This window comes from Centruroides vittatus, unplaced genomic scaffold, assembly GCF_030686945.1.
Source record: "Centruroides vittatus isolate TY-2023 unplaced genomic scaffold, ASM3068694v2 scaffold_324, whole genome shotgun sequence".
In the NCBI taxonomy this organism is placed as follows: Eukaryota; Metazoa; Arthropoda; class Arachnida; order Scorpiones; family Buthidae; genus Centruroides; species Centruroides vittatus.
Window position 1 is genome coordinate 4,696,545 of NW_027122701.1, and position 14,518 is coordinate 4,711,062.

At 29.9% G+C, this 14,518-nt stretch overlaps 1 protein-coding gene across 8 annotated transcripts in view; it reads right to left on the minus strand.

Moving 5' to 3' along the window:
• The window catches only part of LOC136988161 (cyclic AMP-dependent transcription factor ATF-1-like), a 64,214-nt gene that overhangs the window by 26,413 nt on the left and 23,283 nt on the right, over positions 1-14,518 (minus strand). For 7 of the 8 annotated variants that reach the window (XM_067285988.1, XM_067285984.1, XM_067285986.1 and 4 more), the window contains 3 exons: positions 14,236-14,424; positions 7,920-8,099; positions 7,543-7,632 (listed from right to left, as the gene is read on the minus strand). In XM_067285988.1, coding sequence (XP_067142089.1) covers positions 7,543-7,632; positions 7,920-8,099; positions 14,236-14,418 — 453 coding nt within the window. In that variant the 5' untranslated portion in view covers positions 14,419-14,424. The remainder of the gene's footprint in view (positions 1-7,542; positions 7,633-7,919; positions 8,100-14,235; positions 14,425-14,518) is intronic. The other variant, XM_067285990.1, reaches the window with a different exon arrangement.

The following is a 14,518-nucleotide window of genomic DNA, read 5'->3' on the forward strand; positions in this document are numbered from 1 at the left end:
TGTCAAGAGACTGAATAATTTGAAGTACAGGTATTTCTTACGTGTAGGGAGTTAAAACAAAAATTTTTCAACCAACAGATATTTTTCCAGATGTGCAGATAATTTTAAGATATTTTATAAAGGAGAAATTTTTAAAATCAATTTTTATTAAGTTTGTTAAATAACAAGTTTGAAAGCAATACAAATGCCACAAAATAGATCATCTTCAGCAGTTTCATTTCCTTGCTCTTCAGCTATACAATCACTTTTAAATGATGCATAATAATGATGTGTTGAAAATATTTTGAATATTAAAAATCAAAATTACTCATTGTGACATCATCACAATGCTGGGTTTCAATTTCTAATCATACTTTAATTTAAATAAATATAACTTTTAATGCTGAATCTGAAATAGTAATTACTTTTTCTCTATGATGATGATATTTTTCACATGACTTTTATCACAGAAAATATGAGATCACATTAATACAGATAAGAATTACACCTCAATGCAAAATTTCCAGCAAAACTTCAATATTCAAATGTTTTCAGCCACGAATATTGATTTTTGCTGGAAATTTTGCATTGAGGTGTAATTCTTATCTGCATGTACAGTTCCAGTTTTCTGGTACAGTTGGCATTTACCACATTAATATTGCACTTCTTAGAGCAGTGTTCTCAACTGGGGGCCACAAAACATTTCAAGGGAGTCACAGGCCAAAAATAAACTTTGGAGAGCTAGAGCAAACTCTAGAAGGCCACAATCAGAATAAAATATTAAAATAATACGAAAACAATTATATCATACTTCAATCAGTAAATTATTAAAGAAATGTAATGTAAATTATTAAAATATTATGTTTAAATAAAATACAAAAGTAAATTGGATAAGAAAATTTTGAACCTAAAATGTTTCATTTGTTATCAGACAATATACATACATGTCTCTTGTAAACAAAAACATGTCAAATCTTGCATGTATATGCAAAACATGTCATTTTCATGTTTTTCACCGGAAGGATGTTTATTATTAAAATATATGCGTATTGATATGCAGACATTAAAAATCTTCCTAGTTTGCATCACCCACAAGAATAACACTAAATAAAAATGTCAATTTATTATATGTTTTATTTTTAAAAATGAATGTATAAGTATTTAGTTCATAAGAAATATGCTATAATTTAATTTTTTCCAGAACTACTATTGTTAGGCCACAGAAAAATATTAAGCTCAAAAGGGGCCAAAGATCAAAAAAGGCTGAGAAACAGTGTCTTAGAAGGTCAAGTGATATATCACTGATCTCAGTTTATTGTAAGATCAATTCTATACCAAATTTATTGCTCTATTGAATAAGGTAAAGATTTTGAGTTGAAATTACATGACTTCTGGTCCAGACCTGAAGTTCATATATAATTAATTGGGGCATTTGGCCCCTAAGCTTTCTGTATCTGGTCTCAATGTTCATCTAATCTACTTCATTCTTAAGATTAATGAAGGTCAGATGGACAGACACACAACAGCAGGAATGTATAGATCTACAAATTTGAAATTGCAGGAAATAAAGTAGTTTAAACTAAATGCTCTTTATCAGCAAAGCTCATTTGAACCAATGAGAAAATTCAGTAGTATAGCTAAAAATGTCTATTACTGGTACTATACATAAAGTATTATATAGTCTATTCATTGATGTTATTTTAGACTGTAAATGTAACACATCTATATTTCAAGCAAGTAAAAATAAGTAGAAGTGCATCTTAGGATTGATGTATTTGTTGAATGAACTAAAAATAGCACAAAATGAAAGTTATTATTTTTAACCTTATATTTTATTCTATTTATAAATTATATGAGCCATTTATTTTAAGTGGCCAATGTCCATTTTCCAAAAAAATTAAGTCAGCTGTTATAATGTTTACATTTCTACATTATTTTTCTTTTTAAATAATTTGTAGCTTATTACATTCAAAATTCATTAAGATTTTGGAAATAAAAAATTAGCTGGTTAATAAATAATAAAAATTTTATTTTGAAAGTGGCCTAGGTCCACTTTGACAAGTTTCAAACTAATATGCAATATATTAAGGATTAAAATCTAGTAGTGTCTTTATATTTACTAGTGTAGTATATGGAAATCTACTAGTGTAGAATGCACCTTATATGATCATGACATATGATCCTCCAACAATGACATAATAAGGGAATTGCTCCCATCTATTCTATTTCCAATATTACACCATTACCATTTCAATTTTAAGATATACATAAACTACCTTAATTTTTAAAAATACAATATTTAAAAACTTGGCTGACTGATTTACACATTAGTAAAAATATGTAGAAAGACTAAAATGTCTTTTTACCATGTCCAATCACTGGGAATGGCAATCTTCCATTGCAGAGATGATCTTTCTTTAGAGGCTATGCCTCTGCATAAACATAAAAAACAGTCTAAAAGTTCTCCAGCTAATATTTTTACTAATGTGCCAATTTTTTAAATTTTATATTTTTAATTGTTTTGGGCTTGTCACTGGAGAACTTTTAGACTGTTTTGTATGTTTATACAATGGCATAGCCTCTAAAGAAAAGTCGTCTCTGCAATGGTAGACTGTCGTTCCTGGTGATTTCACGTGGCAAGAGTGAAGACATTTTTGTCTTTCTACATATTTTTACTTTAATTTTATTCCAAAATAAGTTCTAATGTTTTCAAATTATCATCTGAAACAAATTATAAAATTATATTGTTAATATTGTGAATTTAATTAAGTAAATATACAGTTAGAAAAAAACACTATCATACATATATTTGATATTTGATAAAATGGCCAGAACAGTAAACATAAATTCACAAATTAAAAGACTATTATTAAGGTGTGAGAAAAGATCAAAAGAAGACACTTTTATTGTATAGTCTTTTATTTTGTGAACTTTATCATACAGTTCTTAAAATTTTAAATATTTATTAATAAATTATTTTATATGTGTAAGATAATTTAAATTGATATTTTTCATTTAACAGAATAAATTTATTATTGATGAAATTCACCATTTTGTCTAGACATTACACACATTACACAGTCTTTTTGCTTGGACTTTTCCCCCTTTCCCAATTGCACATCAAAAAAGCACATATCATTTTTAGATGAGAGTGAGAGTCATTTTTGAACAGATTATAATGTGATTGTGTGACTTGGTCATGAACAAAAACAATTTTTAAATAGACCCTTAATTAGTATTTACAAATGAAAGCAACTGCTCTCCATATATTCCATATCATTAGAACAAATGCACCGATTGGTTTAGTCAGACTGCCATATCAAGTAAATAGAGCTTGCAGAACAGTATTTGTTAATTTTTAGCCAAAAATTCACAAACAACAAGAGCATTGTGAGCAGGTGTATTATCATGATGCAAAAACCAAGAGTTTTCTCGCCACAAATCAGGTAATTTTCTATGAATTGCTTCATTCAAACAATACAAATGTGCTCAAATAATATTCTTTGTTGACAGTTTGGCCAGTCAGAAGAAATTCATGATGCACAACATCACAAGAATCAAAGAAAACAGTTAACACAACCTTGATTTTTGACTGACTTTTTTATGATCTTTTCATTCTTGCTTCACCTTTCAAGTGCCAATCACTTGATTATTGAGCTGTTTCAGTATCAAGAGCATAGATTCACATTTCATCACCTGTAATGATGCATTTTAAGAAAACATTTCCTCGGCCACTTGAACACATTTGAAAAAAATTCAACATTTTCGAGATGACCTGACAAGCAATGTGCCACCAGCCCAAATGATCTTTTAAAATTGCTTGACAACATCCAAGTTAAATGACAATCACTGAGCACTAAATCTGACTCGAGCAATGACATCAGTTGTTCATCAGTTGAAGTGGATGGTTTACCAAAGCATCATTCATCTTCAATGTGTTCTCTGCCTTCCTTGACAATAAACTAGCGTGAAATGTTGGAAAACTCTTGTTTTCAATAAACTATCACCACCAAAGACTTTTTGCAACATTTCCAAAGTTTTTGTAGAAGTAATTCTGTTATGAAAACAAAATTTAATGCACATTCTTTGCTCAATTACATTCAACATTTTGAAAAATTGCTGACACAAAAATTCTTTACAGACAAAATAAGCATTTATTTGCAAATGAAAACAGACAATGACATACAGGATTCTGCCAGATGTCAATGAAAATCATACTAAACAATGAAAAAAACCAATAACTGTGCTCTCTTGCACATGCACAGTATAAATGAACCATTCCCAATACTTTTTGATCACAGTAGTATTTCTAAATATTTTTTTCCTGATGATAATAGAAATCAAAACTTTAATTATATAAAAAGTCCAAAATACATAAAATTGTCATGTCACATATTTATTAAACTGGTTTTATTTTAATTCAATTTTATTCATGAATCAATGTTAAAAAAATAATCTTTGATTTTTAAAAACAATCTTACAATCTTTTTCTCGCAACAAGTAACAAAGATTTTGAGCAACATTTCAAAATTAATCAGAAAATCTAGATCTTCTGTATATAATTTATCAAAAAAGGTATTATTTTAAAAGTCAATAAGGATGTTATATTTTAAATAATTCACTTATCAAACCAAAAATTTTTTAAAAATAATCTTTATATATAGCATTATTTTGAAAAATCTGCTGTATACTGTCTGTTTGGAAAGTTCCAGGACTGACATTTTATGAGACAAGTAATGCCATCAACATGATTACTGTGTAATCTTTTAGTTAAAACTTTCATGTTTAGATTCATTTCTTGATTTATTTCAAAATGCTGTTGTCAATTTTTTTTCTACTGTTTGTATTGAATTTTTTTCTGCTTGTCAAACACTTTTGTGATGGAGCAAAGAGTAATAATGAAATTTAATTATAAAGTTGGTAAAACATCATAAAAATATCAAAAATTTTGTTTGGGGATGATTGTTTATCACATTCAAAGGTGTTTCAGTGATGCAAACAATTTCAAGAAATGAAGCAATTTTTTGAAGGTGATGCAAGATGATGCAAGATGATGCTCATCCCATTTTTTGATGCAGACTATTTTCCATAAAGAATTTATCCTAGCAGGCACCACAGTGTCTTCCTGCTTCTATCTGGATGTGCTGGAACATCTTTGCAACAGGATTCAGCATGCTTGCCCTGAAGGACAGAAGCAGATCTTTTTTTCTGCTTCATGACAATGCACTAGTCCATTTGGCTGAAATTGTGCAGACAAATGGGCTAGTACAGCCCATTTTTAGGTCAAAAACAAGCCCAATGCTCATTCATCCCCAGTATTTGCCAGACCTTGTGCTTTGTGACTTTCCTCTTTCCATTGCTCAAGATGCACATAAAGAATACAATGATTTAGAAGACATTCAACCATGAATAGAATTATAAAAGAGTTTTCAAGTAGCTTTCAATGCTTGTATGAATGTTTCCAACAGTACATCAAGACAGAATTACTATGTTGAACATCTTAAAGATTAAAAATCTTTCTATTTACTTTTGGATTTCTTTGAACAATAGTTGCAAACTTTCCAGGTAGATGGTGTATTTAAATGTTCTTTATAATGATATTATCACTTTCAAGAAACTACTATATTGTTAAAGAAGTACATTTTTAAATATGTATTCAAAATTAATGAATATATCTATTAAAATTATCATCACAATACATAAAAATATACATTTCAAAGGGAAATTTTTTTTTATATAAATCAATACCTGATTCTATAATATAGGGACAAAGATAATTTTAAAATATTTTTCCACTTTGCAAATGACTGTGTACAGGCGTATTGTGGTTCATGTGCTTGTGTGTGGTAGTGAAACTTGGATATGACAGAAGAGTCACAGGAGTCGCATTACTGCATGTGAGATGAGGTATTTGAGAAAAGTGTGTGGAATAAGGAAAAGGGACTATGTGAGAAATGAACGAGTGCTGGAAGCATGTGGGGTGAAAGGGAATATAGTTGAAAAGATGGTAAAATTGGCCCTATGATGGTTTTGCCATGTTGAGAGAATGAAAGGAAAAGAACTGTTGAAAACAGTATACATGGGGATGATGGATGGGAAGCAGAGTAGGGAAGGCCAAAAAAGTCTTGCTTGGAACAAGTGAATGAGTTTCTGAACAAATGCAAGGTGGTGTTGAGTCAGAAAGAGAATGTGAAGAAGTGTGCTATAAGAGGCATGAGTGCATCTGAAGCAAAGGAGGAGTGTCTGGACAAGAAGATATGGAGAAAGTTGCTGAATGGATAGTTTATAAGATTATAATCTCCTTTTGTCTGCTGCTCCTCTTTTTTGGTTTGGATCATGAGCATGAGAATATATATATGCACTTCCACTTTATCTTTTTAATTTTTACCAATTATCTGTGATAAATTATAGGGAAGAAGTTAATCAGTATATTACTTATAATAAAAATTACCATAACTAATTAATATTTTTATCAAAACAAGAAACATTAATATCTCTGAAAACTTGATATTAAAATAAACTTTATTTAAATATTTTACATAAGGTTGCATATTACACAGGTTATTTTTTTCAACCTCCACTAAAGCACAAAAAAAAAAAAAAAAAAAAAATTAAAAATTGGAAGCATATGAGACAGGGACAGGGTGCACACCTAGTGAATAATACATTCCCTCACCACTTAGCATTGTGCCAAGCTATTTTAGACATTTGCTACTGTGCAGTAAACATGTAAACATGGCACCACCAATCCAGTCTCCCACCAACTGTGAAGAACAAGCAGTAATTTGATTTCTACAGGCCGAAGGGCTAAATGAAGGTGAAATTCATCAAAGGATGTGTAATGTATATGGCAAGAACTTCCTGAGTTATGGATGCATGCATGAATGATGCAGGAAATTCAAACAAGGATGTAACAATGTTTATGATGAGGACGGTCAAGGGAGAAGTGTGTGATGACCAATGATTTGGTGGACAAAGTGGATTAATTGGTGCAAGAAAGGCATCGGTTCACGATTGACTAAATGGCCAGGTGGCAATGTTCTTCAACATGGGTGTACAAAAGTCACAGTATGATGTCATGCATGAATCGAAAAAACAATTATGTGGAAAAATAGGTCAAGACTGTAACTACCTTCTACAAATAAAGTGGTTTTGTTCTTCATTCCTGTTTTTTTATTCTGGGTCAGTGGAGGTTGAAAAAAATAACCCTCATATAAAAGTTAAAAATCTGATTTAAATCATGATAATACCTGAAGGCAAACTAAAATGAAATTTAAATTTAAGCTTTATCATATCATAATCATTGCTATAACATTTGCTTTTGGCATATACATTATTATATCTAATGGCTGAACTAGCTGTTTTCTCATGTTTTAAAACCCATTCAATAACTCAAACTACATTTCATTTCCTTGATAAATAATCTATATAATGTATATTTGAGAATAACAATATACACATATAATTGTTATTTTCATACTGTATTGATTAAGTTCAAAATATAACAACATATCCCAATTTTTCAATAGCACAGGTATCAGAAAAATTAATAAAATACTATACCTGTACAGGATGAACGCCTGCCTCTCCATCTGTACTGTGGATTACAGAACCTTGAGTAACTTTATTCAAAAGTATCACATTCTTAGGCAGCTAGAATGATATATATACATATTCCCCATAAAAATATAAAACTAATCCCAGATAAATTTATTAGTATTATTTTCTACATGGAATATTTTTATTTTCAAATTAAATAAAATAAAAAAGTAAGGAAATGAAATGTAAACTTAAAAATTAAAAGTATTTATAAATAAAATTTTGCATGCATTTTAACTATTAGTTAATAAAACAAAAACAAAAAATACTAAAAAGAAAAAAAAATCAAATACAGAGAAACCATAAAAATAGTTTTTAACAAAATTTTATATTTTATTTACCTGCATTGATTGCAAAGTATTACCACCAGTAGTTTGAATAACAGACTGTTGATTAGGACCAGGTTGTATGACAGACTGAACATGGACTGGTTGATTAGGAAGAGTTACATGGACAATAGATACTGCACCACCTGGTTGTGGTAGAGCAATAGCTTGAGCTGTAGAACCACCTGATCCTACCTGTTAGAAATTAAAAAGTTTGTTTTAGTCACTGTTATAATTATTTTAATTAATATTACCATCATTAAACACTCCGTCACTCTGGAAAACTTAAAAATATCACCACCATTTTGCCAGTTTAAAATTTTTTTTTGCCACTTCAAATTATTTATTGCCACCAGTTTTACTTATTAATTAACGCACGTGCCGATAGCCTCATCAATTTGGCATTTGGAAAGCAAAAGTAACATGTTAAACTCATTTGCAAGGAGAGAGCCAGACATTCAGGTCTCAAATTTGAACGAAACTTGGTGAGTACGTAGGCTTAAACACAAACAGCTCCTTGTCCAAATAATAGGACCTACTCTTCAAGCATTTCCAAAAAAATGGCCTCTGAAAATTTAGTGTTTAGCTTATAAATCTTTGGAAGTTTCATATCCAAGTGTAGCAACAGCCAAGTGAATAAGATGCTAAGCACTGGAGCTTGAGAAGTGGGTCCTATTATTTGGACAATGAGCCATGTGTTTAAGGCTGTGCGCTCACTAAGTTTCATTCAAATCAGAGACCCAGACATCTGGCCCTCCCCCTTGCTAGCAGTAGGAACTATTTTTGAATAATTTTTTAATGAATAATTCTGTATAATACATTTGATCACAATTTTTAAACAGTATTTCACAGGTTCTGTCATGTCAAAATTTTTGTTTTAGTTTACTGTAAAAGGATCAAAATGAAAAAAGTCAATCCAAACAATTCCCCAAAATTTCTGTCGATCGATAAAAAATCCCAATCTGAAAATGCTAGGCAGCATTGCATCGGTTCTCAACATCGCTTCCTACTTTTCTTCCTGAACTTGCCATGTGATGTCATGAAATCACTAGATGTGTGGTGCACAGAACTTCCATTGTACAGAAGCTAGACATTTTGCTGTTTTTCTTGAAGTGTGATTTGGGATTCAAGTTCACACTGAATGTCAAAACAAGCAGACTGGGATTTTATTGCCACTTCAATCTCCAGTATTATTTTTTTTTATCGCCATCTTAATAAATATATCACCAAGTGGCAATTTTGGCCCTATGCAGTGCAACCTGATTAATAATACTTTAGACCAGGGGTCACCAAACTTTTTTCACAGCAGGCCATATAACTGAGAGAATGACGAGCATGGGCCACATAACCATTTTGTTCAATGCAGCACACTGAATACAAAAAATAAAGACAACCAACATATTTATTTACCAGTGGCGTGCCATCCATGGAAGCTGTGGAAGCACCTCTTCCCTTGTATTTTCTAAAATATAAATACATATTGTGCAATTATTTTCATATTTAAACATACTTTGAATTAATTAAAATTAATATTTTATTATAACCTGTTATGTATTTCATTACAAATTTCTATACATATGAAAAACAATGATAAGATTGCTATTGTATATTCAAATATAAATTCGTATATGCATATTCTCAATGGAAGCACTGTATTGTTAAATACAAGATAGCTTCCGCAGCTAAAATATTTCAATTGTGTAAAGCAGCCAGATTACAGACATTTGCGCATGCGCTATACAGAGCACCAACTTCACATGGTTTAGCTCGTGGATGCTACATAGCAAAATATCATATGACACTTCCAATGATTTTATCCAGGACCGACACACCTTTCCTATCATCAAATGTCACTGCATGCTACTGTTATTTACAAATACACAAACACAATTGCTGCAACAAGCTCATAAGCGCTTTTCTTAGAAACATCATTGCAGATACTAACACAAAAAGTGCTCTGATATTCGAAGTCGCCAAATGTTTTATTTCATTGATTTTCCTAAAAATTATATTACTATCAGATGCAAAAATCAGACTGGACCAATTTTGACATTTTTATTTACACTTATTTTAATTTTTTCTACATAGTAAGTTTATTTACAATCTATAATATTTCCATATAAATAATTATATTTTAGCTCAATTGTGGCACAGTATGGTGGCAGGCAGGATGAGCTGACCTTGCAGGCCGTAGTTTGGTTACCCCTGCTTTAGACAATAAATAAGCTATCTGTTTGTTTATTTATTACATTAAAAATTGTTCTTACTTTACTAGATCACAACTTTAGACAATCAATTTTAATGAGAATTGTTGTTTGGGAACATGCTCTCTAGTCATTGTAGTGTGTAGTATTTAGAATCATTTAAAATTAAAATCTAAAACATAATACAAAACAAAATACAGTAAGCATATAAAAAATTTTTTTATCAACAAAAATAATCCATTTGTTATGGCTATAAAACCACCTAATAATTTTCAGACTTATTACACCTTGACTTAGAAGCCTGTGGACTAAACTGAATTAAAACACACTTTTCTTTTCTTTTGTTTATACACAGTTGAGGTAAATCAAGGTAAATCCAAGAATTTCTTTGCAGACAATCTTAGGCAGTCTTGGAGATAAGACTATTGATAAAAGTATAAGCATGTGTCAAGTCACTCAAGAAGAAAGGACTTAACAGTCAACAACTGGCTCCTACTCAGACACGTTGCAAGAATACAACTGAAGAGCTGCTACACTGGAATCACACAAGTTGCCTCACAGCTATATGCTACCTGATGATAAATTTTATAATCATTAGAAAACATTGAATCAATTGCAAGATGTATGCCATGTTTCTATCAGACAGAACACATCCTATATATCAGATTCCAAAAGTTAGGAAATATTTATTATTTAAACCTGCGATATTATAAAATAGAAGTTTCATATCATTATTATACAAGTACATTTTATATTTGTCATCCTTATCCTTTTCATCATACTATTTATCATTGTAAACCATATTGCTAAAAACACTGTTCTCCATCTGTCTGGATAATTTCACCTTTATAATTACACACAAATGTCTTATCATCTATGATTAATCAGTTATATCGCAATTTATCATTCCTAGCTCCTCTTGAATGCATTTCTTTACTGTAGAGCCTTAATTTGTTTGATAGTTCTTGTATCTGTCAAGTAGTCATCATTAATGAATATACTTAAACCTTTTAAATTACTAATATTTTTATACACTTTTAATTTATCTTCAAAACTGATCAACTCACAAATAATTGATCTTTTTACCCTCTGCTTTATATTTTTCAATTCTAGAAGCATGCTTAATGTTCACATCTATAACCTTTAAATTATTGTTAAAAAGTTTCTGAACCTCACATAAGCTATTGTCCATTCTATCATTATCCTCTAACATTGAGATTACAATATTATTTCTTCTTTCTTTATCTTCTAACCTCATTAATTTTCTTCTAACCTGATTACTTATTGCATCAATTTCCATAATTGATTTATCAGTTTTAACAAATTTTTCTCAACAAATCAGTTTCAAAGACAGAGAGCCTGGATTCAAGAACTACCAAAGCAGTATCTATATTTTCAATCCATGCTTGCATTCTATGCTCTAAAAGAATTTGTAATTTACTATTTGAAGAAGCTTACAATTTAAACAACAGTCGAATTCCTTCTTGAACATTAATCTCCTTTTTGGCACTTATATAAGACAAGATCAGCTGGTTCATTGACTCACCTGAAACCTTCTCTTCGTGTCCCATTCATTTTCTTACATTTCATGGAGATCCGTCTTGAGATAAAGGCAAAAAAGTTTTCCTTTTTTGAGATCACAAGAGAGCAAAAGATTCATGCCAACAACCACAATAGTCCATTATGGCTAAAAATATGCATGGATGGATCAAGAAATTTTTTCAGTCTGATTTTGTGATGTGTTTGTAGTTCAGGCAAAATTGTATCTTGAATCTAAAAATTTATCAGAAAAAAACCACTTTTAATTATGGACAATGCCCCAGCACATCCATTTAATGACTTGATTGTTGATAAAGATATAAGATGCATCTTTCTTCCTCCCAACACAACCTCTATAATTCAGCTGTTGGATCAGGGAGTAATTGAAAATTTGAAGTGTTCTACCAAAAAATATTTGTTCATTTTATTTCTTGTGATATGGGTATGAGTTTGGATGAATTTTGGAAATAATACACTATTAAACATGAAATTTTGAATATTGCCAAAGTGTGGAATAATGTTCCAAATGAAACAGTGTCTCAAAGTTGGAACAAAATTTGGCCATCAATTCATTAAATGCACTTAATGAAAGTAACACCAATGAAAACAAACAATTGCCAGATGATGTTTCTTGGATGTGTAATGACATTTTCTAAACAGAACAGAATGGTGTAAATGACTGGCTGAATGTGGATAGCTCAAATTTGGAATACAAAATTTTGAATGGCAATGAAATAATAGAATGAGTAACAAACAAGGATGTCCTTGTTCATTATTCATTCAAACAAAGAAGCAGATAAAGATGATGATGATGATGATGACATATCTAATTCTCAACATTTTAATTAAAAAAGTATGTAAGGTATTTTTTTTTAAGTTCTATTCTTAGCTTTGATAAAATGTTTTTCAAAAATTTTTATAAAAAAATCGGTTATAAGTTATGTATTGTGTTAATTAAAACTACAAAAGTATTTCAAACTGTGTTTTAATTATTGTTCCTAGAATTTTCTATAATTCATCATCCCCAGTCCCGGATGTGACGAATTATTGAGTTTCTAATGTACTCAAGATTAAATGTATCATACTTCATTTAGACTTTTACATAAAAATGTTCTTAACTAGAAATTATAAAAATATTACAACACTTTATTTTGCTTTTTCTAATATTAGCTAATGTTAGGTTTAATTAATAGAAGTGTATATGAATCACTTTACTTGGTAAGAATAATCAGTGATTTTTTTATTATTTTGAAAAATAATTTTCATACTATCTATAATTAATATTAAGAATTGTGATATATTTATTATATATAATTTTCTGAAAAAAAAATATAACAACATAAATTTATCTTAACTAATCATAACCTATAAATAATAAACAAAGAAATAAGATAAATGTGTAGTTAAGTAAACCAGATGGCTGCACTTCAGGAATCTCGACAAGTGTACTTTGTATCTTTATGTAGGTGTCGCTGCCAATAGTTTACAAGATTTCTAACATCATTTGGTTTCTTGATTAATTTCTTAACATTCTATAACTGTTAAGTGTAATTTAATTATTCAGTTTCAAAGATTTGTTTCTTGTTGTTTGAATAATTTTTTTTCAAAGTTCATATTTGATATTTTCTTTATTGTTATAATGGCAGAATTAGTTAAAGGTCAACAGTTTTATTGGCAAAAGTACTTCAAGAGATTTTTTTCACTTTTTAGAATCAGATTTTCCTGAAATCGATATTGACAAGAGAATTTCATCAGATGTTAAGTTTGCCATAAAGTTTGGTTTGCAACCTGTAGATGTGATTGTTTGAATTGTTATGGTCATTATAAATTAATTTATCGAAAGGATCGTGATTCTGTTTCTTTTAGATGTTATAAATGTAAAATGAACAGCTCGTCATTTGAAGGAACTTTTAAATTAAATTTGGAAAATTTTCTTGAAAAACTATTTTTTTTGTTTATTTGGCATAGAATGTATGTTGAACATGCCCACAACCAAACAGGCCATCTGTTTGGCTGTGGGGCTTGAGTAGTCAAACAGCTGTTGACTGTGCAAATTTCATATGACACATTATGATGTATAGTATAATTTGACCTGAATAAAAATTGATGGACCTGGAAATGATTGTCGAAATCGACAAGATTGATATAAGCAAAAGGAAAAAATTAGAATGATGTTTTGATCTGTTTGTTTAGCATACAAGTAAGGTTTATTCAAGAGCGGGACATGTTTCAGTTTGGAAAGAGTCAGAAATTGTATCTTCAGCCCCAAAAGTAAGTAACAATAAATTTGAAAATTGTAAGAGAAAGAATGCAGAAAAAGTTCTATGATGGGAAAGAATGATGTTATGAAAGAATTAGCAGAACCATATTCTATACTGAAGAAACTGAAGGAAAGAAAATAAAAATATGTTAAATTGTGAGTGGAAATTTTTCTTTAAAAGCCAGTGTAGGTTGTAGTTGAACTGGTCACCATCTTGTTTGCGGCATAGCATTCACAAACAAGATGGCAACCGGAAGTACTGCCATCAGATTCATTAACTACACATTTATATCTATATAATTAAATAAATTGAAAATATTTTTATTACTGCTTTTCGAACTTGATTCACTTGACTTGGTGTTGTAAAAAGAACAGCTCCATTAGACCTAACTTGTGATCCAGATGATGATACAGGTAAATTATCTCTGTCGCCACCAGGTGAAGTTGGAGACGATAATGCTCTATCTCCAATGTGTAAAGTACTTCCTTGTTCATCTACTAAACTATCCATATCATTCTAAAATAAAAAATTAGATGTTTTTATTTGTACTATTTTTAAAATTAATAATTTATAATTAAATAGAAAATTATAAATGTTAAAAAACTTTTAG